The sequence below is a fragment of the Perca fluviatilis genome, chromosome 23, assembly GCF_010015445.1.
Source record: "Perca fluviatilis chromosome 23, GENO_Pfluv_1.0, whole genome shotgun sequence".
Lineage (NCBI taxonomy): Eukaryota > Metazoa > Chordata > Actinopteri > Perciformes > Percidae > Perca > Perca fluviatilis.
In genome coordinates this window covers 15,776,059-15,800,190 of record NC_053134.1, presented here as the reverse complement: position 1 = coordinate 15,800,190, position 24,132 = coordinate 15,776,059, and the positions used below count along the sequence as shown (strand labels likewise).

The 24,132-nt window shown below is 38.3% G+C and overlaps 2 protein-coding genes across 2 annotated transcripts; one reads left to right on the top strand and one right to left on the bottom strand.

Moving 5' to 3' along the window:
* Positions 1-2,982: 2,982 nt before the first annotated feature.
* Positions 2,983-10,043, top strand: LOC120553448 (aldo-keto reductase family 1 member B1-like). The gene is made up of 10 exons (XM_039791844.1): positions 2,983-3,139; positions 4,009-4,176; positions 4,326-4,442; positions 4,534-4,611; positions 5,386-5,508; positions 6,324-6,430; positions 8,193-8,274; positions 8,525-8,608; positions 8,718-8,800; positions 8,927-10,043. The coding sequence occupies exons 1-10, from the start codon at positions 3,074-3,076 to the stop codon at positions 8,967-8,969; spliced, it is 951 nt and encodes a 316-aa protein (XP_039647778.1). The 5' UTR covers positions 2,983-3,073; the 3' UTR covers positions 8,970-10,043.
* Positions 10,044-10,579: 536 nt separating this feature from the next.
* LOC120553449 (aldo-keto reductase family 1 member B1-like) lies at positions 10,580-23,276 on the bottom strand. Its single transcript, XM_039791845.1, is given in 12 exon segments — positions 10,580-11,124; positions 11,232-11,311; positions 12,912-12,995; positions 13,256-13,337; positions 13,443-13,549; positions 13,631-13,717; positions 19,459-19,494; positions 19,637-19,714; positions 22,039-22,155; positions 22,369-22,434; positions 22,436-22,537; positions 23,078-23,276. Coding segments are annotated over 12 exon segments (948 nt in total). The 5' UTR covers positions 23,144-23,276; the 3' UTR covers positions 10,580-11,081.
* Between the last annotated feature and the right edge of the window lie 856 nt (positions 23,277-24,132).

Sequence of the window (24,132 nt, the reverse complement as noted above, 5' to 3'; positions counted from 1 at the left end):
GGGCTGCAACTAACCATCATTTTAATTCTTGAATAATCAATTATTTTTTCGGTCCAAAAAAATGTCAACATAGTGGAAAATGTGCAGCACATCTCACAAATCTCTCAGACATCTTGAAATTGCAAATTTTTGTTCAACCAATAGACCAAAAATCCCCCAAATATTTAATTTCCTATTGTAGAAGACAGACAAAAACAGCAACATTTTGTCATATTTGCTAAAAAATGATATAAGTTATTGATCGATTATCAAAGTTGTTGTCGATAAATCTTCTCCCGATCGAATTAACTGACTAATTGTTTCATCTTTATATCAATCTAGACGGTCTACCTAATCCAGATATGAGTGGGATTATTGAACATTTTAAAGAACTATTGATGACGTCATGATGTCTGCAGGGCTCAAATCAGCCTCAGTAATCTCCAGTGTATCCGAGAACAAGTAATGCATTTGACAAATGGCTATGATTTACTTATGACGTAGGGATTTCTCTCCCTCATCTTGTTATTGTTCGATAGACAGAATGTGCGGAATGCGAGTGTGTGAGTGAACTCAGCGGGAGCTGACACTCAACATTAGATTCATGGGCGGAGATTATGACCCAGGGCACTCTGGCAGAAACAGAGAAAAAAAACAGCAAAGCCAAGGCCAGTGGGAGAGACAAGAGGTGGAGAGAATGGAGCAAAGGCCATGATATGAAATGAGGTGTTTGATCTCCCCAGGACAGGTTAGGTCTTACTGGTGGAGTGTCTGATCTGATGCAGAGCCTAGGAAAGAATGGACACCACCAGCTGCACTGAGCATTCATTATGGCCGCACATAATGGAAAGGGAGACAGTTGCTCATTGTGATCTATATGTTTACTTGTCACACCACCATTATGGTATCAATATTTCCCCCTTTTTTCTTCAAATTCTTTGAGCAACGCACTCTAAAATCTCCCCTACGTCTACACTCTTTGTCCAGAAGTTTCCTTGAGAGGAACTCGGTTTTACTTTAGGCCTCTGTTGTATCTTCAAATGCCTGGCCGTTTCCCTTTTCCTTTATTTCAATCGATGCACTCGGTACAGTGAAAAGGTATCTGCCTGCAGACGCACAATAAGGGCCTCTGAAATGAAAACTCCCCCCCCCCATTTTTTAGATGGCAATAGTATGTGGCTGTGTCTTCGTCTGGTTTACCTGTGGTTCTTTGATCATGACAGCATGCGACGGTGTTTGATTCCTGGGGTACTTTGACAGTTTGCATGCTGGCAAAAGGCCCTCCAGTGTCTGAAGTTAGATCAGAGGAGACAGGGCCTGAAAAGCAGGCGTCCAGCTGGGAGAAGATCAGAAAAGACACAAACTTTTAGCGAGAGCCATTGTGAGGTACACAGCGGCTTCTGGCTCCCATAACTTTTCCCTTTGTATGTTTTTTATATCGCTCTCTTCTCCCTCTCTTATCTTCTGCTCAGAGTGTTGAATGGCTCAGTAAAAGGTCTGTGAGGTTTTATCTGATTCTGACCAAAAAGAAAGACACCTTGTGTTTGTTCCCTCGTTCAGCTGTCTCTTAGGGTAGGGTGTGTGCGTGTGTGTGTGTGTGTGTGTGTGTGTGTGTGTGTGTGTGTGTGTGTGTGTGTGTGTGTGTGTGTGTGTGTGTGTGTGTGTGTGTGTGTGTGTGCGTGTGTCCCTGCATGCATCTGTGTGTGTGTGTGTGTGTGTGTGTGTGTGTGTGTGTGTGTGTGTGTGTGTGTGTGTGTGTGTGCGTGCGTGCGTGCGTGCATGTGTGTGCGCGTATGTGCGTGTGCAAGTGCAAGTGCATGCATCTCCTTTACAGTGTAAGCATAATGCCATGAGGACATTGCTGTCAAAATAATAAAGACTAATTAAAAAGAATAGTATTTCCTACATTACAGACCAGACCAGACAGTGAACATACTCAAAGCTTGTTCCTAAAGCATTTTTAATGGATTAAGTTAAGTCAAATATTGGATGTGTGCATGAGGTTTTGAACAGTACTGATCAATCATTTCAGTCACTTTAATTACTGGCCATATTAGCTAATGTATGAAATGATGTGATTATTTTACTTTGGGGACTCTGTTGGGTGATATGAGGAGACAGTCTCACGTTTGGTAAGTGTGGCAATTGTGCCCTCTAGTGGTTCAATGATAGAACCAACAAAAACTTTTAAAAACATGCAAAAGGCAGGTGTTATTTTGCCAAGTGGATCTCAGGTGTGGTTAAGTCTGGGAACTATCTTAGGTCCTCCTCGGAAAGTTCAGGGCTCCCCAATCACACAAATGCCATTTATAAGACGTATAATACAATAAAATTTGCTAAATCATGCATACTACACGAGGCTAATGCATTCAACGTTTTGATCATTATTTACTACTATTTTATATGTGATTTGCACACATTTGCTACATGGAGATACATATCAATATTAGAAAAATGCCCTTATTGATTGCAATCACATTTCCCAGCCCTAATTTGTCATGATTCATTCTGCCTTGAAATTGGGTTTTAAGTACTACATTTACCCAGGTATTACCATACATGTGTTACTTAAACTTTGTTTGAATATCTCCAATACACTACATTTTACTCTTCTTTATCTGGCAGATGTAGATACTGGTGCTTACTTTGCTGATTTAAGATTTTACACACAAAACAAATGATTAAAACATAAAATATGATGCGCTATTATTGATTTATCCAGCTGTAGGCTAAATTAGGTAGGCCTAATTAAAATTGGTTAAACCGAGAGCAGCTTTTAAGCATCTTAAGTAAAATATCTGATACTTATTCTACAACTGCTGATAAGCAAAACCACTACATCACCCCAGTGTAAATGGTAAGGAATTGGGGCTGACAAATTTTATAAAAAATAAAAATACAAAATAAAAAACGGACAGGAGTGTGTGGCTCTTTCACGCTGTGGCCTTTCACGACTACCTCTCACCTAAATTAATTAAAAGGCATAGTTAATCGATCGACGATGCCACCGTTCTTTTAGCACAGTGCTCTCTGCATTCGCTTTCTCTACTCGACTGTTACAGCTGCATTTAGGGTCTGCTCGTCCTTTGGAGAAATGGCAACAACAGTGAAACTGAACACCGGTGCACAAATGCCCATTGTGGGACTGGGGACATGGAAGGTGCGTTTATTTTTATCTAACGTTACTATGTTGTCTTGTCCTACCTAGAACTTTTTGTCTAACGTTACCTAGCTAGATGTGGCAACAGAAAGCAGAAAAAGGAAACCCTCGACGTCGTTAAATCTTGACTTTCCTGGGCATACCTGCCTATTATAGGCTATAGCTAATTCACCAGTAATTGTATTTTAGTTTACGAGTAAATGTGGGTTGATATTTAAATTTCAGTTGGTACAACCATGGCTAATCTAAACCTAGCAGGTTTCTAGAAGCATGACCGTCGTGTGCAAATCAACTGGGTCAAATGACGCTGTACAAACTCTAAGCTAACATTACTCAGTGCACGCTCCGGCTACTTTCATTCAGTGTGACCCAAACACCAACAATTATGTAAGTGTGATATACAGCTTGAGCAGCCAATTTTACTTTCATTTGTTCACAGGACTGGCCGAGGTTTAGGGTAGCTTAATATTAGCTAGCAACATTGTTATCTGTAATCGTCTGAGAAGATTGCTGTTTCCTGTGTTACAGCATATGCGATTTTCTTCCACAAAATATCGAATAACCCTTGTCATTAGAATAGCAATAACATAGATAGTGATTACTAACTGCGAAACTTTACTAGTCTTATGGCCCTTTTTCAATCCCAAATAGTCCCAATAACTAAACTGGGGGACAAATTCAGGAACTAAAAACTCCCCTTTAGACATGAGGCAATGGCATTTTTGCGCAATTTGCATGTGTGTTATACTGAAGTTAAAATAAACCGTTAATATATTGTACTTACACCATATTAGTATACCTTGGTGTTATTATGGCACACAGTATGTCTGGACCACAGTACAATAAGTAACCATCCCTGTCTGTCCCAGTCTCCCCCTGGCAAGGTCACAGAGGCGGTGAAAGCAGCCATCTCAGCGGGTTACAGGCACATTGATGGAGCTTATGTCTACCAGAATGAGGCCGAGGTGGGAGAGGGTGTTCAGGCCATGATCAAGGATGGCGTGGCCAAACGAGAGGATCTTTTCATTGTTAGCAAGGTGAGTTACGGGTGCATATGCATGTCCTTATTCTTGTTTCTTCCACAAGTAGGCATTGGAACTGTTTATTTACTGTATGTAAATAGTGTGTTAATACTGGCTTTCTGACCATGCATGCTAGCTTACTTCTCTGTCCTTTTATGTCATAGCTGTGGTGCACTTTCCATGAGAAGTCCCAGGTGAGGCAAGCCTGTGAGAAGACTCTCAGTGATCTTAAGCTGGACTACCTTGATCTCTATCTAGTGCACTGGCCCATGGGTTTCAAGGTAGGTGCACTATTATTTCAGCAGTGTGTGGGGAAAAAATATCCAGTGTGGTGTAAACCCGAAGGCTATTAATCCCTTTGTCATTCTACAGGCTGGCAGTGAGCTCTTTCCTTTGGACGGCGCAGGCGAGACGATCAGTGATAGTACTCACTTCCTGGAGACATGGGAGGTGAGTTAAACTGACAAAGCCCTTGCAAGTATCGAACAAGTAAAAACATGTTGGGATTCGCATAACAAAGTTTTGTGTGTGTCTCATGTTATCAAGTAAAACCAGAATCGTTGCATTTTTAAGCTCATATCTGTTTATCATCATTTTTGAGGATGTCCTAAAGAAAAGAGACCTTAAAAAACATGGGAAGTTGCCAGAGTTGGAGGGAATTTTAGCTGTGTATTTTTAGACTAGTATAGGCTTACAATGTGATGGCATAAGACCTAAGATCAGTGAAGACAAATTAGAGTAATGGGTGTTTTAAGTGGAACAAGAAGGATTTAGTCTCGAAACTGGGGATGCACCTATCCGACTTTTTCAGTCCCGATGCCTGGGCTTTGTGTATCTGTCGATTACCGATCCGATACCTATTACCGATACCTGTTGAAATAATAATACGCTGTATACCTTCCACCTTATACCTTCCTTCCACCATGTGTCAGAGACAAAAGGCACCAGACTTTCCTAACTAAACATTACTTTCCTAACTAAGACAAAATAACATAGATGTAATGTATTGAATTCTTATTCATTTGTACAGTCAACTCTTCCAGCATGCGACACACATGCGACAGAGGGGGAAAAAACTAACAAAACTGGATCAGCACGTGGATCTGTTAATTTTTTCAATCCCCGATCAAGCTATTTTGTTAATATCAGGACCAATATCCGATCTTATCGGATCGGTGCACCCCTACTCGAAACCAAAACTCATTCAAGGCTGTTTTTCCTCAGGGGATGGAAGAGCTGGTGGATGCTGGTTTGGTCAAAGCTATCGGTGTCTCCAACTTCAACAAGGAGCAGATCGAAGCTATTCTCAACAAGCCAGGCCTCAAATACAAGCCAGCCAACAACCAGGTACACAAAGACAAAAAATACAAATGTTCCCTGATAACCATGGGGGCCAGCCGCTGTTTAAACTTACATATGCAGCATTTTTAGATAAAACGTGTTTGAGTCGAGGCTGCTGAGCAGCAAGAAAACAGATACAGTACATGTCAAAATGGCTGCTCTTAAAGAGAGCGAGGGGCCATAATGGCATCATCTGTCTCCTCTTATCAGGTCTGAGAAATTGATGTCTTGGTAATTCGTAATGGGCCACAGCAGCTTCCCCTTAGGCTGAACCATTTAGCTGAGGTGACCTTATACTTTTGCTGTTTTTCAGAACCACCCTTTACCATCAGCGTCTTGTTTTGGTTGGTCTTGTTGTATATTCGGTTACAGCAACCTTCTGCTCTCTGTCATCAAACGAAGAACAAAGGACTCTCATATATTGAATAAGAGCAAATGTATCCCTTAGAATAAGGTCAAATAAGTACAGTAGGCTCTATAGGCTTATGCTCAATGCAATCACAGAAATGTACTCTTGATTTTTAAACTGTTCTTTGCAAATACAAAAAAGCAGGAAGTGATATATTAGAGAAAAGTGAATAGTATAGTTTAAAGCGCTTTTTTTTTTTTTTACATAAATATAGCAAATGTGTCCTTGACCAAGACACTGGAGAGTAAATTGAACATAATTGAAGCTCACTTTGAAGCCACTGTAAAACGTGTGTGTGTATAAAAACTCGAAGGCTAGACAGTTACACACGCAAAGTAAAAATGTGATTAATTAATGCATCACTCCCCGGTTTCTGCTGTGCAGCCCACGAGTTGTGTGTTTGTCCCTCTAGGTGGAGTGCCACCCGTACCTGACCCAGGAGAAGCTGATCAACTACTGCCACTCCCAGGGCATCTCGGTGACCGCCTACAGCCCCCTGGGCTCCCCGGACAGACCCTGGTCAGTTGGGTCCAAATAACACCATCTCTTATTCACCACATTGCCGCGAAGTGGGTCATATTTGCTTGAATGCTGATTCAGTTATATGTTGGTCACATCCCTTTGGTTAGTTTCAACTTGTGACTGTTGTTCCTCTTTGTCTATGTGGTTTGGCATAGTTTGTCCTGATTTAGATATTAAGTAACAACCTTTTGTTTGAGTTTTTTTTCTGCAGAGATAAGTTGGTGTCATTAAAGCTCTTTTTATAAGTCTGAATTTACTTTGAAAACCCCACAAAGGTGTTGATGGTTTGACCTTTTTGCCCAGCTACCTGCCTTTTGCAGCACTGTTTGATTGTGGTTAAGTTAATTTAGAGTAAGCCCTTTTCTGAAGTATTTTCATTATTTTGTCTACCTTTTGATTTAGAGATGCACCGATTGACCGGCTGATGACTGGAATTGGCCGATTTTCACGTGATCGGCCATGACCGGGGATTTCCACTGGATGCGTAACAGCTGCGGACCGGCTCCGCTGCGTGTCTGCTGCGTGCTCCGCCGTCCGTCAATACCCACCGTGTCCCGATTTGTTGCGGAACGGCTGCGGCCGTGACTGACAGCTGTAGTCACGAGGACCCACAAGTTCTCGCGAATTCAGGTAGAATAGAACCACAAAACCAACAACAGTTTGTTTCCATCCGGAGGAGTAGAGGGGAAAAGACTCGGTGCTGTGTTTTCAAGGTGTAGTGCAGGGAAATATGATCCGCCGTGAGCACGGTGTATTTTATTTTGAAAATTAACCGGATATTTATTTTGTTTCTGTGCTCGACTTCCTGTCCCGCACTATCTGCCGTGTGCTAAATTGCTGCGGAGCTCTCCGGCGTCCGTCAAAAATAGAAGCTCTGCGTATCTGCTGCGGAATGACGGAACTGGGACGGAGTCGGGACGCTGACGTTCCACAGTCTGTGGAAATACACACACTGACTTTAATGGAAACCTAATGACTCCGTCGACGTTCCGCAGACGTTCCGCAGACGTTCCGCAGACGTTCCGCAGACGTTCCGCATCCAGTGGAAATTGCCGGTGACATGCCGATTTTATGCCGGTCAAATGCTGTAAATAAATAACCTTGTAAAGGCTACCATACACAATGCATAGGAATTATATATATATATATATATATATATATATATAGCAACCGTCTCTTTTTTATTTATTTATTTTTTTCTCACTTTTCCGCCAGGTGGCGCGCGTGCCCGCTCGCGGTGTGACGCACGTGTCCGCGCTAATCTCCGACATGCACTCTAACAATCACTGCTTATGGACGGCCTTTTGTACAAATGCATTACCTGTTATCCCTGTTTTCATACAGAAGTTTAGTTTGCTTAATATATTATTTTTTATTTTATTTTTTTTTGGATATTGGATGTGAAAAGAAGGAAATGGTTGTTCCATAACATTGCACTTTAGATGTGTGTGAATTTCCCACACCAGGAGTAATTTATATAGTTCTATTTTATAGCGATCGATTACCAGTTACAAAAAAAAAAGTTCTATGTAAAATGTTCTATTAAAGAAGAGAAGTGTGTGCTGTAAAGTGGTTAGAAAAAATTAAATCGGGATCTGCTAAAATCGGTATCGGCAGGTCAAACTCGATGACAAATCGGAAATCAGAATCGGCCTAGAAAATTGTAATCTGTGCATCTCTACTTTGATTGTCTGCGAAAAGAATGCGATGTGTTCAGGTTTGGTGTATATAACACCGGATGATTGTATTGAAATTGCAGGGCTAAACCAGAAGACCCATCACTGCTGGAAGATCCGAACATTAAAGCCATTGCTGAGAAGCACAAGAAGACACCAGCTCAGGTACAGCACTGGCTGGAATAAATCAGTAATGAAATTGAACTAAACAAAGCTTTAAACAGTTATCGCACACACACACACACACACACACACACACACAAAGAAGAAGAATGCCTGTTCCTTTTTTTTCCTTTTAAAAAAAATAAAAAATGAGTTTGCAAATACCATGCACATGGCCCTCGCTGTTATTACATTTAAAGTTAGGACCTTTGATCACGTTCACACGTTAATACCCTTTCTCCTTCCCTGCCAGGTCCTGATCCGCTTCCACATCCAGAGGAACGTGATCGCGATCCCCAAGTCGATCACACCTCAACGCATTCAGGAGAATTTCCAGGTAATTAGCTGGGAAATAGTTCAGATGTTTTCTAGGATTAGCCTTTAATGTGCCTCGCATACTAAGCCTTTTTGCTCCTGCATGAAGACTGTTGTTTAAATCTTTGCAGGTGTTTGACTTTGAACTAACTGAGGAGGAAATAAAGACTATATTAGGATTTAACAGGAACTGGAGAGTCTGCCCAATGCATTGGTGAGATCATGTATATCGTTTTGTCCTTTTTCTTTTGGTAACATTGTTTAGAAGATGTCGTGTGTCGGGGGCAACCTTTTTATTTTTTTTATTTCACTTTTTTTCCTGTTCTTTTTCTCTCTGCAGGAGCACAAAGCACAAGGACTATCCATTCAATGCTGAATATTGAAATGAAAAATGCTGATTTAACAGTGGGTGCTGCAGTTAGCTTCTCTGCCCTCTACGCTGCTCACTTTCCTGTTCTTTAAAGCAGTGTGGCCTTTCTTCAGATTTTTATTTTCATATTACATTCATCAACAGAAACATTGACTTCTTTTGTAACCGGGTTTGTCTCGGTGAAAACTGGTAACCAGTTTTACCCACACTCCTAAGACTTCTTTATACCCAAATTAAGATGCTTATTTCATACAAATTAAAGCCATTGTAAGAATGAGTGTTGCATCAGTATAATTGACTATGAGTGTCTTTTCCTGACATGGTAATTTGCTGTTCTGTAGACATAAGTTTCTTAACTCACTTGATTGTTTTCATTTGCCTTCTCGCCGAGTCTTGGAGTCAATTCTGCTGTATCCCTTTGTGATCAGTGCAACATTTTTAAGTTACTCAAGAGCCGAAATGTGTGCCATTTTTCGAGAATGATTACTTAAGTATTTTTAAAATGAGTGACAGCGCTGAACAGGATAAGCAAAGCATACATCTCAGTTAAGTGCTGTATTTGGAGTTTTACATGTGTGTAGTAGCACACGTATGAGGTGAAACACCGCCAACAGTAAATTCTTATAAAAGATCAAATCAGTATTTAAAAAATCTGTACGTATGTCGAAACTTTCATGGCACAAATGTAATCATGCTTCAAAGCACTCCTCGTGCTGTTCCTCCATGGTCAGGTTTATTTTTACCACTTGGGCAGAGGCATTAGTGCCTTCACACTACAGTTTGACTGCAAAATTAAAAGCACTGTTATCTCTGTCAAATGAAGGATCTGAGACATTACATTTCCCTGAAATTGTGTTTTTAGGTGATTTCGCGTGACAAATTATACGTTGATGTAATGATTGAAAGGCAGAACTTAATACCTCGACTTGTCTTAGGATGACAAAGCACTCCCCATTATTACTTGTGAGTCACAGACGGCACTTATCATCATGTGTATTAACCATGTTGTTACGAAATAGTCGCTTTCAGTTCCCGTGTGAACCATGTTGTTCAGCATCAAAATAAAGTCCTGTTGGAGACAATAAAATGAGTCGATGCCAGTTTCCTACACAGTTGAGCAGTGTGAAAGAAACACTCAGGTAACTTGAAGTTCCTCTGTGTGACCACTAGGGGTCCTAATAGTGAGACTGAGGGAATAAACGAATAAGCTTCTGTTGCCTTCATACAGTATGTGTCTACATGACCAGTGTCTACACTCACCAAAATAAAGCCACAATTGAATGTATTGTCATATGTATTGCTCCATTTTTATTTGTAGTTAGGGAAATAAGATTTAACTTTGATTATCCGACTACTTAGTGTTAAAAACTAAGGTTAGCCAGTAACAGGTGACACGTAACATTTTGGTTTAATGTGCCAAAGGTCTCCTCTTCTCACCCTGTGACTTTAATATAAAACAATCATTTATTTGAAAGTATTCATGTTTATCACAAGGAGCAAGTGTAATAAGCAAAGGGTTTTTGTCCTGGAAGGCAGAAAACTGAGGCTGCCAACAAAAAAATAAGGATAAGCCTAAACAAGCTAGTGTGTTCAAATGTGTGAGGGCAGGAGGACTGAGAAAAGTTTAGCCGCATATGTCACTATTTTTATCAAGTCAAATAGTTACCACGATCACAAACGTGTAGTGTACTGTTTTGGTTGTTAAAAACAGGATGTGATTCACGTTACAGGCAAAACAAGCGTAATTATATCACAAATTGAATACAGAAAAGCCATTCAATTCAAAAAGTACTTAACATACACATTAAAAACATTAAACCACATATGTGGCCACATATAAATTAATGTATAAGGTAACTGTGAATGAATCACTAACTCCTAATAAAACAGGATGTAAAAAAAAGATACGTTTATTCACGCAACCTACGTGTTCAGTACATTCATTGAGTTAATTGTTTCAATAGTGAGAATTCTACAAAAATGGTTCAGTAGAAGCTAAACATAAAAAGTTAGGCTCTCACATTAGCCGGGTAGTAGTTTGATAACACTGTGTCTAGATTCTGAATATAAAGAAGGCTTAATAGTTGAAGCAAGGCCGAAACGGTGCAGCATGTTGTGTGATGAGCTAGTATTCTACATTCAGGGGGTAGTCTTTGTGAGATGAGGCCCTTTAGAGAAAAGAAGAGGAAACATCCATTACTTGCGATAATGGGTCCAGTAACCTACAATTTATTGTATTATTGTCACTGTGTTCTTTGTCTCCCTGTCTACTTACCATTGTAATTTGAATGCTCTCTTCTCGGGGAAGCTTAGCATGGTCTTCATGTCGTCTTCACTCAACTCAAAGTCAAACAACTGAAAGAAAAAGAATAGCTAAGCAAAAATGACTTATGTAATGCAAGTATAAAGCACATAATCCAAATTTTTGCCAAATGCCAAAACCTAAATTCCTTTAACAAAATAGATGTAAGCCTTCACATGAAATAGGTCTATCTCTTGAAAGTGTGTTGACTCAACCTCAACTTCTCCTAAATCTACATCTGAAAATGATCTTGTATCAGTACAATAGATTAGTGGATCCAGTTCTTCAGCCCTAAAGGCACCAGAATGTTTACATAATGCGTTGATGAAATATGGACAAGGTCATGAGGCTTCTGTGTATTATTCTATGCTTCTTCAGAACCTGAGGGGTGGAGCCTGCTCAGCCCTCGAGAAGACATGGGAAAGGGATCTGACTATTACACTGGAGGATGAGGAGTGGGACAGAATGTGTAGGAATAATAAAACTATGTCACGTGATGTTAGAGTGCGCCTCATTCAGTTCAAGATTAAGCATCACTGCTATTGGACTCCCTCAAGATTGTTTAGAATTGGTGTGAAAGACACACCAAATTGTTGGAAATGTAAGACAGAGGACGGCCAATTACTTCATGTCCTATGGTCCTGTAATAAGGTCCAGGAGTTTTGGACCGGGATTAATAATATCGGCAAGATATATCGACTCAATATCGTTATCACAATATCACGTTGCGCAATATTATATCTAGGGTTGCAAGATATATCGACTCAATATCGTTATCGCAATATGTCAAAAGTATGCAATAAGTATGCAATATTTTGTTTATTTTGTGGAGCGATGCGTCCCGTCCGTTGACTGTGTGCGTTTGATTTAGAGCCCGCTTGAAACGCTATAATGATCATGTTTCATTGGCCAGTTACCGTGCCACGTTGCCCACTACATGACAAACCCTATGGAGCGTACCACGTGTGTGCATATTTCAACAGAGTGACAGTGTAAGTGAAGAAATTGATAGAGACAACAAAACGGAACGAATCAGAGAAGCGAAAGAAAAGAAAAGTTGTGTCCTCTTTATTTATATATTTTCTACTGTCCAACCAGTAAAACATGTCCTGTTCTGTAGACATGGTCCTTATTTATTTATTCAGGTTGTACCAGTCCAATATGACTGTCAGTTGAAGTGAACCTTGTGTTGTAAGAAAACTTGTTTAATTTGTTATGAATCTATTTTGATGCGTTTTCCCGTAACTTTTGTAATTGTTTAAAAATATCGAAATTAATATAGATATCGCAATATTCATAATTGATATCGCAATATCACATTTTGTCAATATCGTGCAACCCTAACCGGGATACATGATAACCTATGTCAGATTACAGGGACCCAGGTTCCATTCAGCCCAAGATTATTCGTTCTGGGTGATGGGTCAATCCTAAGTGAGATAAATAAGCACATAAGAAGCTGGGTCCGGACTAGTTTTTATTATTCTTCTTCTTCTTCTTCTCAGATTTTTCTTAGAGGATGGAGGAATGAAGGGGTGCCTTCCATCCAGGAGTGGGCATGTGCAATGGCTAGAATGGCAGCATTTGTAAAAAAAAAATCATATTAACGGTTTGCAAGAAACTACAGCAATCAGCTGTTGAAGTATACAAAACCTGGAAGTTTTCCTTGACCCGATGGGGCGTTACTGACTTGGCCATGACAATCACATTCCTCTGGATGTGGAACCTGATGAGAACCTGGTGGGAAAACAGCCTTCTGTAAGCATTATTTAGGAATTTTCCTTAACATCTTTGCATGACTGGGTTTTGCCTTGGCCCACCCTTCCATCAAGTTTCATAAAAATCGCGCCAGTAGTTTTTCCGTAATCCTGCTGCCAACCAACCAAACAAACGGACAATCTGAACCGAAAATACAACCTCCTTGGTGGAAGTAATAATACAAATGTTGGCCTTATTTTTCCAGAAAACGGAAGGGAAAGAGGTCTTTTCTTTGTTACCTGCGCTGGAGTCTTGTTGTACTTGTTAGCAATAGCCTTGATTCTAGGTTCCTCCAGCAGAGAGGGATCATCAGATGAAGCCCTTTTGTAAATAACAACAGAAAAGAATGATACTTCATATATTATATCTGTATATCTAGACACTTTTCTGTGAGCGCTGTGTACGATAGGTGACACCGCTTCTCACCAAGGTCTGTCAGGAGAGCCCAGAGGGCTGTAAGCTGTCACTGAGATGCCCTTTGAGTGGCAGTAGTTGATCAGCTTCTCCTGGGTCAGGTACGGGTGGCACTCAATCTGTGGAGGAACATGCGAATGCGTTAGCTTTTATTTTCTTCTTTCTGCATTAGGTTGCGGACCGGCAGCCTTGTTTTGTACCTGGTTGGTGGCAGGCTTGTACCTGAGGCCTGGCTTGTTGAGTAGGGCTTCAATCTGGTCTTTGTTGAAGTTGGAGATGCTGATAGCCTTGACCAGAGATGGGAAGTAACGATACAATTTCGTTACTTAATTAATAATTCGGATATTTCACTTTACTTTACTACTTTTTTGTAACTTTACTTTACTCTACATTTTAACACAAATATCGTACTTCTACCTAATTTAAAATGCTCTTTGTAAACAATCGGAAATACGCTGACCAGGGGTCCACCCGTGGGGATGGTTTTAACACCCACACTTTTCCGGTGATCCTTCCCCTGTCATCTCATATACCAAATATGGTCATTCTTTCATCAGCAACCAATCTTGAAAGTCAAAGGGGATTATTTGATTCTAAAAGCGCAATCTCATTGGCTGATGCAATTTCTACAACGTGATTCGCTTGAATGGTCACTGAGCTCTACATTTCACGGTAGTTCAGAATGTCAAGGAAGTGGTAACGGAAAATCACCTCAGAGAAGACGAAAACAGTTGTTATACAAGAAGACACAGGGGATTACACACTAAGACAGCAGATGATGAAATGTTTCACATAGTACGTTGATGTGTCAACTATCGTTCAGAAAACACCGTGGTAAAGTTGGTTTTATATTGACTTGATATTACATAAAAATCTATTATGCACTTGCCTTCAACCTATTCATGTCAAACCACTTGTGATGAACTACTAACCACCCTACACATTGCACAAACTTCGTTTTTCAAAAACCCCAAATTTAATTTTTTAAATATTTTTAATGTAAATAAATGCCAGAAATCTATTATGTGGCTTGACCTTTTACCTATTCAGGTCAAACCACTTAGATGAACTCAGCTAAGTCCCCTACACATTGCACAAAGCTTATTTTTAAAAAGAAACTTTTTAATTTTTTATATTTTTTATGTGAAAAAAATGCTTTAAATCTATTATGGTTGTCCTTTTGACCTATTCAGGTCAAACCACTTGTGATGAACTCAGCTAACCACCCTACCACATTGCACAAAGCTTATTTAAAAAAATAAACCATCCTTTAATTTTTTTTATATTTTTATGTAATAAAATGCTTTTAAATCTATTATGCGGCCTGTCCTTTTGACCTATTCACGTCAAACCGCTTGTGATGAACTCAGCTAGGTCCCCTGCACATTGCACAAAGCTTTTTTTTAAAACCCATCCTTTAATTTTTAAATATTTTTAATGTAAATAAATGCCATAAATCTATTATGTGGCCTGACCTTTTGACCTATTCACGTCAAACCACTTGTGATGAACTCAACTAATCCCCTACACATTGCACAAAGCTTATTTTAAAAAAACCCATCCTTTAATTTGTTTTATGTAAAAAATGCTTTAAATCTATTATGTGGCCTGACCTTTTGACCAATTAAGGTCAACCACTTGTGATGAACTCACATAACCCTACACATTAGCCAAAGCTTCTTTTTCAAAAAACATCCTTTATTTTTTTAATATTTTTAATGTAAATAACTGCCAGAAATCTATTATGAGCTGATGACCTATTCAGGTCAAACCACTTGTGATGAACTCAGCTAAGTCCCTACATTGCACAAAGCCTTATTTTAAAAAAGAAAACATCCTTTAATTTTTTATTTGTTTATGTAAGAATGTTTTAAATATTACCTGCTTTTCCTACGGTCAAACCATTGTGATAACTCGCTAACCCTTACACATTGCACAAAGCTTCTTTTAAAAAACATCCTTAATTTTTTTATATTTTATGTAAAAATTTTTAAATTATTATGTTTACTATTCAGGTCAAATTGTGATGAACCCAACAATAAAGTTTTTAAAAACATCTTTTTTTTTTTTTTATGTAATGCTTTTAAATTATTATTACTGTTTTTGAACTAATGTATAACTCAGTTAACCTACACATTGCACAAACCAAAACCCATCCTTTAAATTTTCTTAATATTTTTAATATTAAAATTATATATTATATTATTCTTGATAATTCTATTCACAAAGCTTATTTTTCAAAAAACATCCTTTAATTTTTATTTTTTTAATGTAATAATGCCAAATTATTATGGGCTTACAACCATTTGTATGAACTCAACTTTCACATTGCACAAACTTATTTTAAAAAACATCCTTTATTTTTTTAATATTTTTAATATTAAAATTATAATATTATTTTACTTGACCTATTCACGTCAAACCTTGATGAACTCACTAACCCTTTACATTGCACAAAGCTTATTTGAAAAACCCATCCTTTTATTTTTTAATATTTTTAATATTAAAAATCATAAATTATTATTGGCCTATTTTCATTTACGTCAAACATTGTGATGAACTCAGCTAACCATCACTACATATGCACAAAAAACAAAACAAAACAAAATTAAAGGGATGGGTTTTTGAAAAATAAGCTTTGTGCAATGTGTAGGGGACTTAGTTGAGTTATCACAAGTGGTTTGACCTGAATAGGTCAAAAGGTAGGATAATAGATTTCTTGGCATTTATTTAATTAACAAATATTAAAAAATTAAAGGATTTTTTTTTAAAAGAAGCTTTGTGCAATGTGTAGGGGTTAGTTGAGTTCATCATAAGTGGTTTGACCTGAATAGGTCAAAAGGTCAGGGCCACATAATAGATTTATGGCATTTATTTACATTAAAAAATATTTAAAAAATTAAAGGATGGGTTTTAAAAAAAAAGAAGCTTTGTGCAATGTAGGGTGGTTAGCTGAGTTCATCACAAGTGGTTTGACCTGAATAGGTTGAAAGGTCAGGCCACATAATAGATTTAAAAGCATTTTTTACATAAAACAAATTAAAGGATGGGTTTTTTAAAATAAGCTTTGTGCAATGTGTAGGGGGTTAGTTGAGTTCATCACAAGTGGTTTTGACGTGAATAGGTCAAGAGTGTCAGGGCCACATAATAGATTTAAAGCATTTTTTACATAAAAAAAATTAAAGGATGGTTTTTTTTAAAAAGAAGCTTTGTGCAATGTAGGGGGTTAGTTGAGTTCATCATAAGTGGTTTGACCTGAATAGGTCAAAAGGTCAGGCCACATAATAGATTTATGGCATTTATTTTACATTAAAAAATATTAAAAAAATTAAAGGATGGGTTTTTTAAAAAAAGAAGCTTTGTGCAATGTGTAGGGGACTTAGCTGAGTTCATCAAGTGGTTTGACCTGAATAGGTCAAAAGGACAGGCCGCATAATAGACTTAAAGCATTTTTTACATAAAAAATATAAAGAAAATTAAAGGATGTTTTTATTTTTTTTTAAAAATAAGCTTTGTGCAATGTGTAGGGTGGCTGAGTTCATCACAAGTGGTTTGACCTGAATAGGTCAAAAGGACAGGCCGCATAATAGATTTAAAGCATTCTTTTACATAAACAAATATTTAAAAAATTAAAGGATGGGTTTTGAAAACATAAGCTTTGTGCAATGTGTAGGGTGGTTAGCTGAGTTCATCACAAGTGGTTTGACCTGAATAGGTCAAAAGGACAGGCTGCATAATAGATTTAAAGCATTCCTTTACATAAAAAAATATTTAAAAAATTAAAGGATGAGTTTTTGAAAAAAGAAGCTTTGTGCAATGTGTAGGGTGGTTAGCTGAGTTCATCACAAGTGGTTTGACATGAATAGGTTGAAAGCGTAAGCTGCATAATAGATTTTTCGAATGTGACGAATATCCAACGTCCAATATAAAACCAACTTTACCACGGTTCAGAAAACAGGAGTTTTCAGACAGCGGAGGTAATCAATCAATTCTCCCTCTCTCTCTCTCTCTCTCTCTAGCAGTTTACAGAAATCCATAGCCTAGCTACATGTCATATATTAAATATGTGGGTGTCATTATATACTATTCTACTATAATTACTATAAAATACTAAACCAATCTGTAATTTTGGGATCCTAAGTGGTTGTGAGTCCCTCAGGCTGTGGCAGGCAGATCCATATTTAGCTGTCAGTAGAGCTGCTGTTCCCTCCCTAGGAGAACTATCAGCTTCTCTTCTGGTGTTAACTTTGGGAAGTTTTATGTTTTGGGCTATTTTTCCAAGGTGTAAATCTCTTAGTGAAGATACTTTTTCCCAGTGGAGGAGGAAGTGCATCTCTGTCTGACCCAGTTGGTGGTCACTGACCTGTCTCTCTCTGACCTGTCTGTCTGACCCGGTTGGTGGTCACTGAGCCTGTATTTAGTATGGATGGTAACTGCACCTTTTAGGTTTACTAGCAACGTTAAATGAAAGCTAATATGTACGAGTAGTTTCCCATGTAAGAGGTATAACGTTCGTAATATTAGCTGCGTTATAGCATTCATAATAAACGGATAAACGGATCATAATATAATTAGATGTGGTAATTTGCATAAATAGCACAACAGATCTAAACATTGGGTATAGCCAGGTGAAAATGTAAAAGTAAAAGACTTAATGTAAAGGTCTGAATGGAACCCATTTAGGCTACCCATGAGAATTAATACATAGAGGCAGGAAGAAGTGCTTTTAAACCAGTATTGATTATTGAGTGTATTAAACCAGTATTATTATTATTACAGAGATGGGGTTTGGGGCTGAGTCAGTGGGACTGTTTCTGGGGGATGAGTCTGAGGGAAGAACAAGGTAAGGAGAATGCAGAAGACAAAAGGTAGGTCGAATAAAAAATGTAACCCCCAGAAACAGTCCCACGGACCCAGCCCCAAACCCCATCTCTGCAATAATAGGCTAATTAATAAATGCTGGTTTAAAGCACTTCTTCCTGCCTCTATGTATTAACGCATAGGTAGCCTAAATGGGTTCCATTCAGACCTTAATATTAAGTCTTTTTCTGTTATATGTCAACAATATATGGTAGTTGGAAACCAGCATCAGCTTTAAATACGGTCCTAATCTAGTCCTCACTAACACGTTTCAAATAATTTCACTGGAGTTACCGTTATTTTTCGTGTCATCAATAGGCTACCGAATTCAATCTAATTGGATACTACGTTGTATGCATGTAACGCACCACTACAAGACGAACTCGACAGATTCGGCCGCATTCTGCATTCATTTACGGCAAATAATTGCAGCTTGATGGTGGTAACGTTAGCACATAGTAGTATGGACGGCGACATGATTGAAAATGAAGAAAACAGAGATCCGAGAGATTAGGCAGACAAGCAGCAAGACATTCCCAATCATCCCTGGCCTTATCTGAGAGAGATGTTTGAGATAGGCTAGGAGCGCGTCAAGTATGACTCCTGGCCAATGTGCAGTAACTCTAAAGTATGAGGAACTTCTTAATTAATCTATGTTTAGTAATTATATTGTATCCTTTATTTTCTTTTTATATTTGAGCACACACACACACATGTAGATTCCTTTACATGTTAAGGGGACTAAAAAGAGAAACTTGATCTGTGAATTCTCACAGAATCACAATTAATTCATATCTTGCTACTCATAGAATCTTATTAAGTTGGAGTTTCAGTCTCTGTAACAATAATCATATATGGGATGTTTGGCAGACATCCATTTAAAATGTAGACGATGGAATATAAAGAGCCTGGTTTTATGTCCACTGAAGTTTCTCATCTTGCACTCTAGTAACGTAGGTGGTCCAGGTAGCTTTGCATAAAAGTGGTTGTCATTTCAAGGCTACTTTTACTTTTATACTTTAAGTACATTTCAAAGCCTGTACTTTGTTACTTTTACTTAAGTAAAGAAATTTAAATCAGTACTTCTACTTTTACCAGAGTATTTTTTAACACAAGTATCTGTACTTCTACTTAATTACGGGAAGTGAGTACTTTTGCCATCTCTGGCCTTGACCAACCCAGCATCCACCAGCTTTTCCATGGCCTTTGAGACAATGCACACTGGTTAGTGATACATCTTGTTTCGCAACCTATTTGTATATATCCCTATTTAGCTTGATTTCAGTTGCCAGCTAGTCAGTTGAATTATCACTGTCAATCCTTGCTTTGTAAGTCATTTAAATTACCTCCCAAGTGTCCAAGAAGTTGCTGCCATCAGAAATTAGCTGGTTATGCTCATCAAGTGGAAACAACTCATCCCCTTGCTGCAGTGGCAAAAAACATAAAATACAAAGTGAGGTGAAAAGTGAAAGTCAAAACATGAAGTTGAAATGTTCTTATTTCTGATAATAAGACTTAACTTACCCTACTAAAGGTTCAGTAGGTAGGCTAACTTTTATGACAACAATTTGTTGTCATATTTGCTGAAACTGTCACTATATCCTGACAGTACATTAGACAGATCATCTGTGGGGGGGAAAAAATCACATTCTTCTGCCTCCCTCTGGTGCTCCTAATGGCATTAGCAAGATTCCACTGCACCGGGAGATAAACAACCAGTCAGAGCCAAGGAGTCTCTAACACTGTGGCAACGAGAGCTCGGGAACTGGGCACCGCTGATCAAATCTAATTCAAGTTTCTGTTACTGCATTGCCTATTTCTCGCCTCAATTTTTTTAGAGGAACATTTAGTGTACTGTTTAGTTGTAAAATGAGAACGTTGGAGACCGAGCCAGAACCAAGCACCTTGACTGAAATCTCTCATTTGCATAAGTATCCAGCCCCTTAATTCAGTACTTTGTCGAAGTCTCTTTTGTAGCAATTACAGCTTTAAGTCTTTTTGAGTAATTCTCTACAAGCTTTGAACACCTGGATTTTGCAAGTTTATCCCATTCTACCAGACAGATCCTCTCGAGCTCTGTCAGATTTTTATTAGAAGCGTCTGTGAACTGCCACCTTCAGGTCTCTCCACAGATGTTTGTTTTTTGGGTTTCAGTCTGGGCTTTGGATGGGCCACTCTCTGCACTTTAGCACAATGGCCAGTGTGTCATAATCAGCCTTGATTATAGAGATTACATTTTACACTTCATTGTGTTTACAAATATTCTAATGCATTTCTTTTCTACAAAACTTGCCTTAAGTCATTTAGACTCTAGTAAATCTGCAAAATGTGACTGAAAGAAATGATCCGGTGTTTGTAATTTAATTATTTTCTTTAGATGACCAACATCTAAAATTTTTTTTAAAAAATTTTATTTTTTTAGGTTAAAAGGTGTTTTTTTAATTTTTTTTTTTTTTTTTTTTTTTTTTTTTTTTTTTTTTTTTTTTTTTTGTTTAAAAACCCAACAATTTTTTTTTTTTTTTTTTTTTTTTTTATTTTTTAAAAAAAAAATTAAAACCCCCAAAAAAATTAAAAAGGTTTTTTTTTTTTTTTTTTTTTTTTTTTTTTTTTTGGGTTAAGATTGGGGTGGGGGGGGGGGGTGAGGGTAAGGGTTAAGGTTAGGCATTTAGTTGTGATGGTTAAGGTTAGGGTAAGGGGCTAGGGAATGCATTATGTCAATGATGGGTCCCCACAAAGAGAGTGCCCACGAACATGTGTGTGTGTGTGTGTGTGTGTGTGTGTGCGCGCGCTGTGTGTGTGTGTGTGTGTGTGTGTGTGTGTGTGTGTGTGTGTGTGTGTGTGTGTGTGTGTGTGTGTGAGTGAGTGAGTGAGTGAGTGAAATATTTCTAATGAAGTAAAGAAAGCAAAAAAATGTACAGGTGCAAACATGGATGTTGTTGCACATGCGCATAACACCCGAGGGCACGCCATATAAGGCACCATTTTCTCTAACCATGTAACCGTGTGTGCTTAGCAACCACCCATTATTGATGAGCACTTTTGACTTTCATACATCTGTCCAATACTTGTCCAATATTAGACAAGCTGTTTAGCGCTAGGTTAACAAACTATTTTATGATGTTCCCTCGCTCATAATGGCCGCAAAATATGAAGCTTTATGCTAAGAAGTTTGACTACTTATGTATTTAACGGTTTTAGCTGGATTTGGTATGAAAAAGCTAACCTTTGCAAAAGTTACTTAGTTCTAGCTTTTACTACTTCTACTACTTCTCTGTTTTATTTATTTATTAATTGATATGTCTATTAATTGAACATCTTTTGGTTTTGGACTGTTGGACAAAAACAAGACATTAAGACGTCTTCTTTGGGGTTTGGGAAATTGTTTTTGCCATTTTTTGCTATTGTTTTACAATTTAACCACAGATTTGCCTGTATAATTTAAATGTATAATTTAAAGAGGCAAAGTGCTGCATTATCTGAGTCAGTCATCTTCAACCAACAGTATATCACTGTAAACTGAGCGACTTTGAACTGAGCTGCTCATCTCTCAACCAAAGATGGCAAACGTTCGCTGTTCCCAGTTTCTCCGATGTGAGCGTTTCCTGATGTAGATGATTTACTTCACAACAAAGTGTGCAAAACGTTACCATTTAACTTTAACCGTCAATTATTTCTCTGATGTCAAGTTTACTTTACTAGACAGTTGAATTGGGCTAAAGGTTGAGCCCGACCATGGTGGTATTCAAACCTTGGCTCCCATTGGGAAATGCATGAGGTAAAGGTCCAGGTAGTCCAGTTTCAGGTCACTGAGCGTCTTCTCACAGGCTCCCCTCACCAGAGACGGAATGTGGAAGGTGCACCACAACTATGAAAAAGTGTAAAACATACTTTATCGGTCAGTGTATAGTGTTTTTGTGGTTCACATTGGAGGGGAGTGAACAAAAGACCCTGGCTAACAACATCTTCTACATGTTGTCATGTGTTTGCACAAGAATTATAATTGAATTGTCTACTTTTCCTGTCTCAACAGTATTTTAGAGCCTCTGTGTGTTTATTGACTTTGGCTGTATTACCATACCTTACTGACAATAAATAGGTCCTCCCTCTTTACCACTCCTTGCTCAATCATTGCATGAATTCCAGCCACCGACTTCTTCTTCATTCATGTACACGTAAGCACCGTCGATGTGCCTGTAACCAGCACTTATTGCCACCTTAACAGCCTCAGTGACCTTTCCTGGGTCTGCCTACAGAGGGAGGATGATACAAAAACAAGGAAATTGCACATACAGATAAGCATCAATATATTGAGTAAAATATGTGGCTGTGGCAGCTGTGGTAGTGATTGTCTTTTGTGCCTGGCCTTGCATCATATCACTGAATCACTAGAAAATATGAAATGATAAGAAATTCATGTACAGTAAAGGGCATGGTGTACTACCAGATGTGTTCGGGCAGATGTTTGTGTGCAGTACAATGTTAATATTTACATTTTGATTAACCCTCTATTAATAATTTGAGATTGATAAGTTTATTGGGGTGCAGTTGCACTACTTAGATATTAGACGTCCCTGTACTTTTCAACCTAGTTTGCAGTGGATTCAGGCAGCAAGGCAATGGACTCATAACATGAAAAACATAGAAAATGCAGATCATTCAGACCAGAGAACACCTGAAATGTGTTAGGTATTGAGAGAATAGGAGTAGAGACAAAGTATCAAGTCCATACTGTACATTGTTTTCTAACCCTTATTTATCTATTATAAGTTTGAAATGTTCAGCCTTACCCTCCATGTTCCGAGACCCACAATGGGCATCTTTGCTCCATTGTTGAGTGTAACTGAAGGTATCATGTCGGATCTTGTGTTGCAGTTCTTGCAGGATCAATCAAAAAGCAGCCGTTCATGCAAGCAGACTCGTACTACTGCACTCAGAGAACAGGCAGCCTCTTGTGTACAAGCCAGTGAGAGAGAGAGAGAGAGAGAGAGAGAGAGAGAGAGACAGAGAGTTTGGGTTAATGAGCAGGCCATAAAAAGGCATCTGGAAATATTCCATTGACAGAGAGAGGGAGGCTACAGAGGGGAGAATGAGTCAGCACAAATGGTGGGATTAAATGCAATACGTGTATGATATAGCATGAAATCTGTGCAAGGGTTTTTATGAAATTGGAAAATAAGTGCTTTAATTAAGAGTCAGGAAACAATATTTAATAAGTTTAATGACTCGTTTGAGCCTACTTTCTTTCCTTTTTGTCATTTGTTGTGAATTATGTTGTTAAAAAAGGGCAGAATAATGTAATGGGAAAATTACATTTAAGCCTAATTCCTTATATTTTTATGTTTAATTTGTACTTCGTACAAATGCTGAAAGAGTTGATCTCATTTCCCACATGCAGATTTTGATTCTAACTGCTGAGACGTCCAGTCCAGTATCAGATTGCCTGTAAGAACTGTAGCGTCATAATAATCCAAGTGCGTGTGTGCTGTCGCTCTGAAGATGCATATAAGCCTAGTGTTCTTGTTCACTCATTTGAGAAACTGACTCCACACTGGGCTGCGGCCTTTTGTGAAATCATGTTGCTCCTGTATTTGCAAATATATCTTTTTTAATCAAATACAAAAACCCAACTTGGTTTTAGTCTCAGTCGGTCTTATTTGTTTCAATTTACTAAACTCTGAAATTTCCCCCACTGCTGCAAAGGAAACTTCCACTACAATACATAGTAATACATGGATAGTTGATCCAGTTTTTTTTGTTTTGGTTTGTTCTTCGCCATCTTTTTTGTTAAACTGAGTCTATGTAATTTTTGAAAGAAGAAATAATATTCTCCCTCCTACAAATA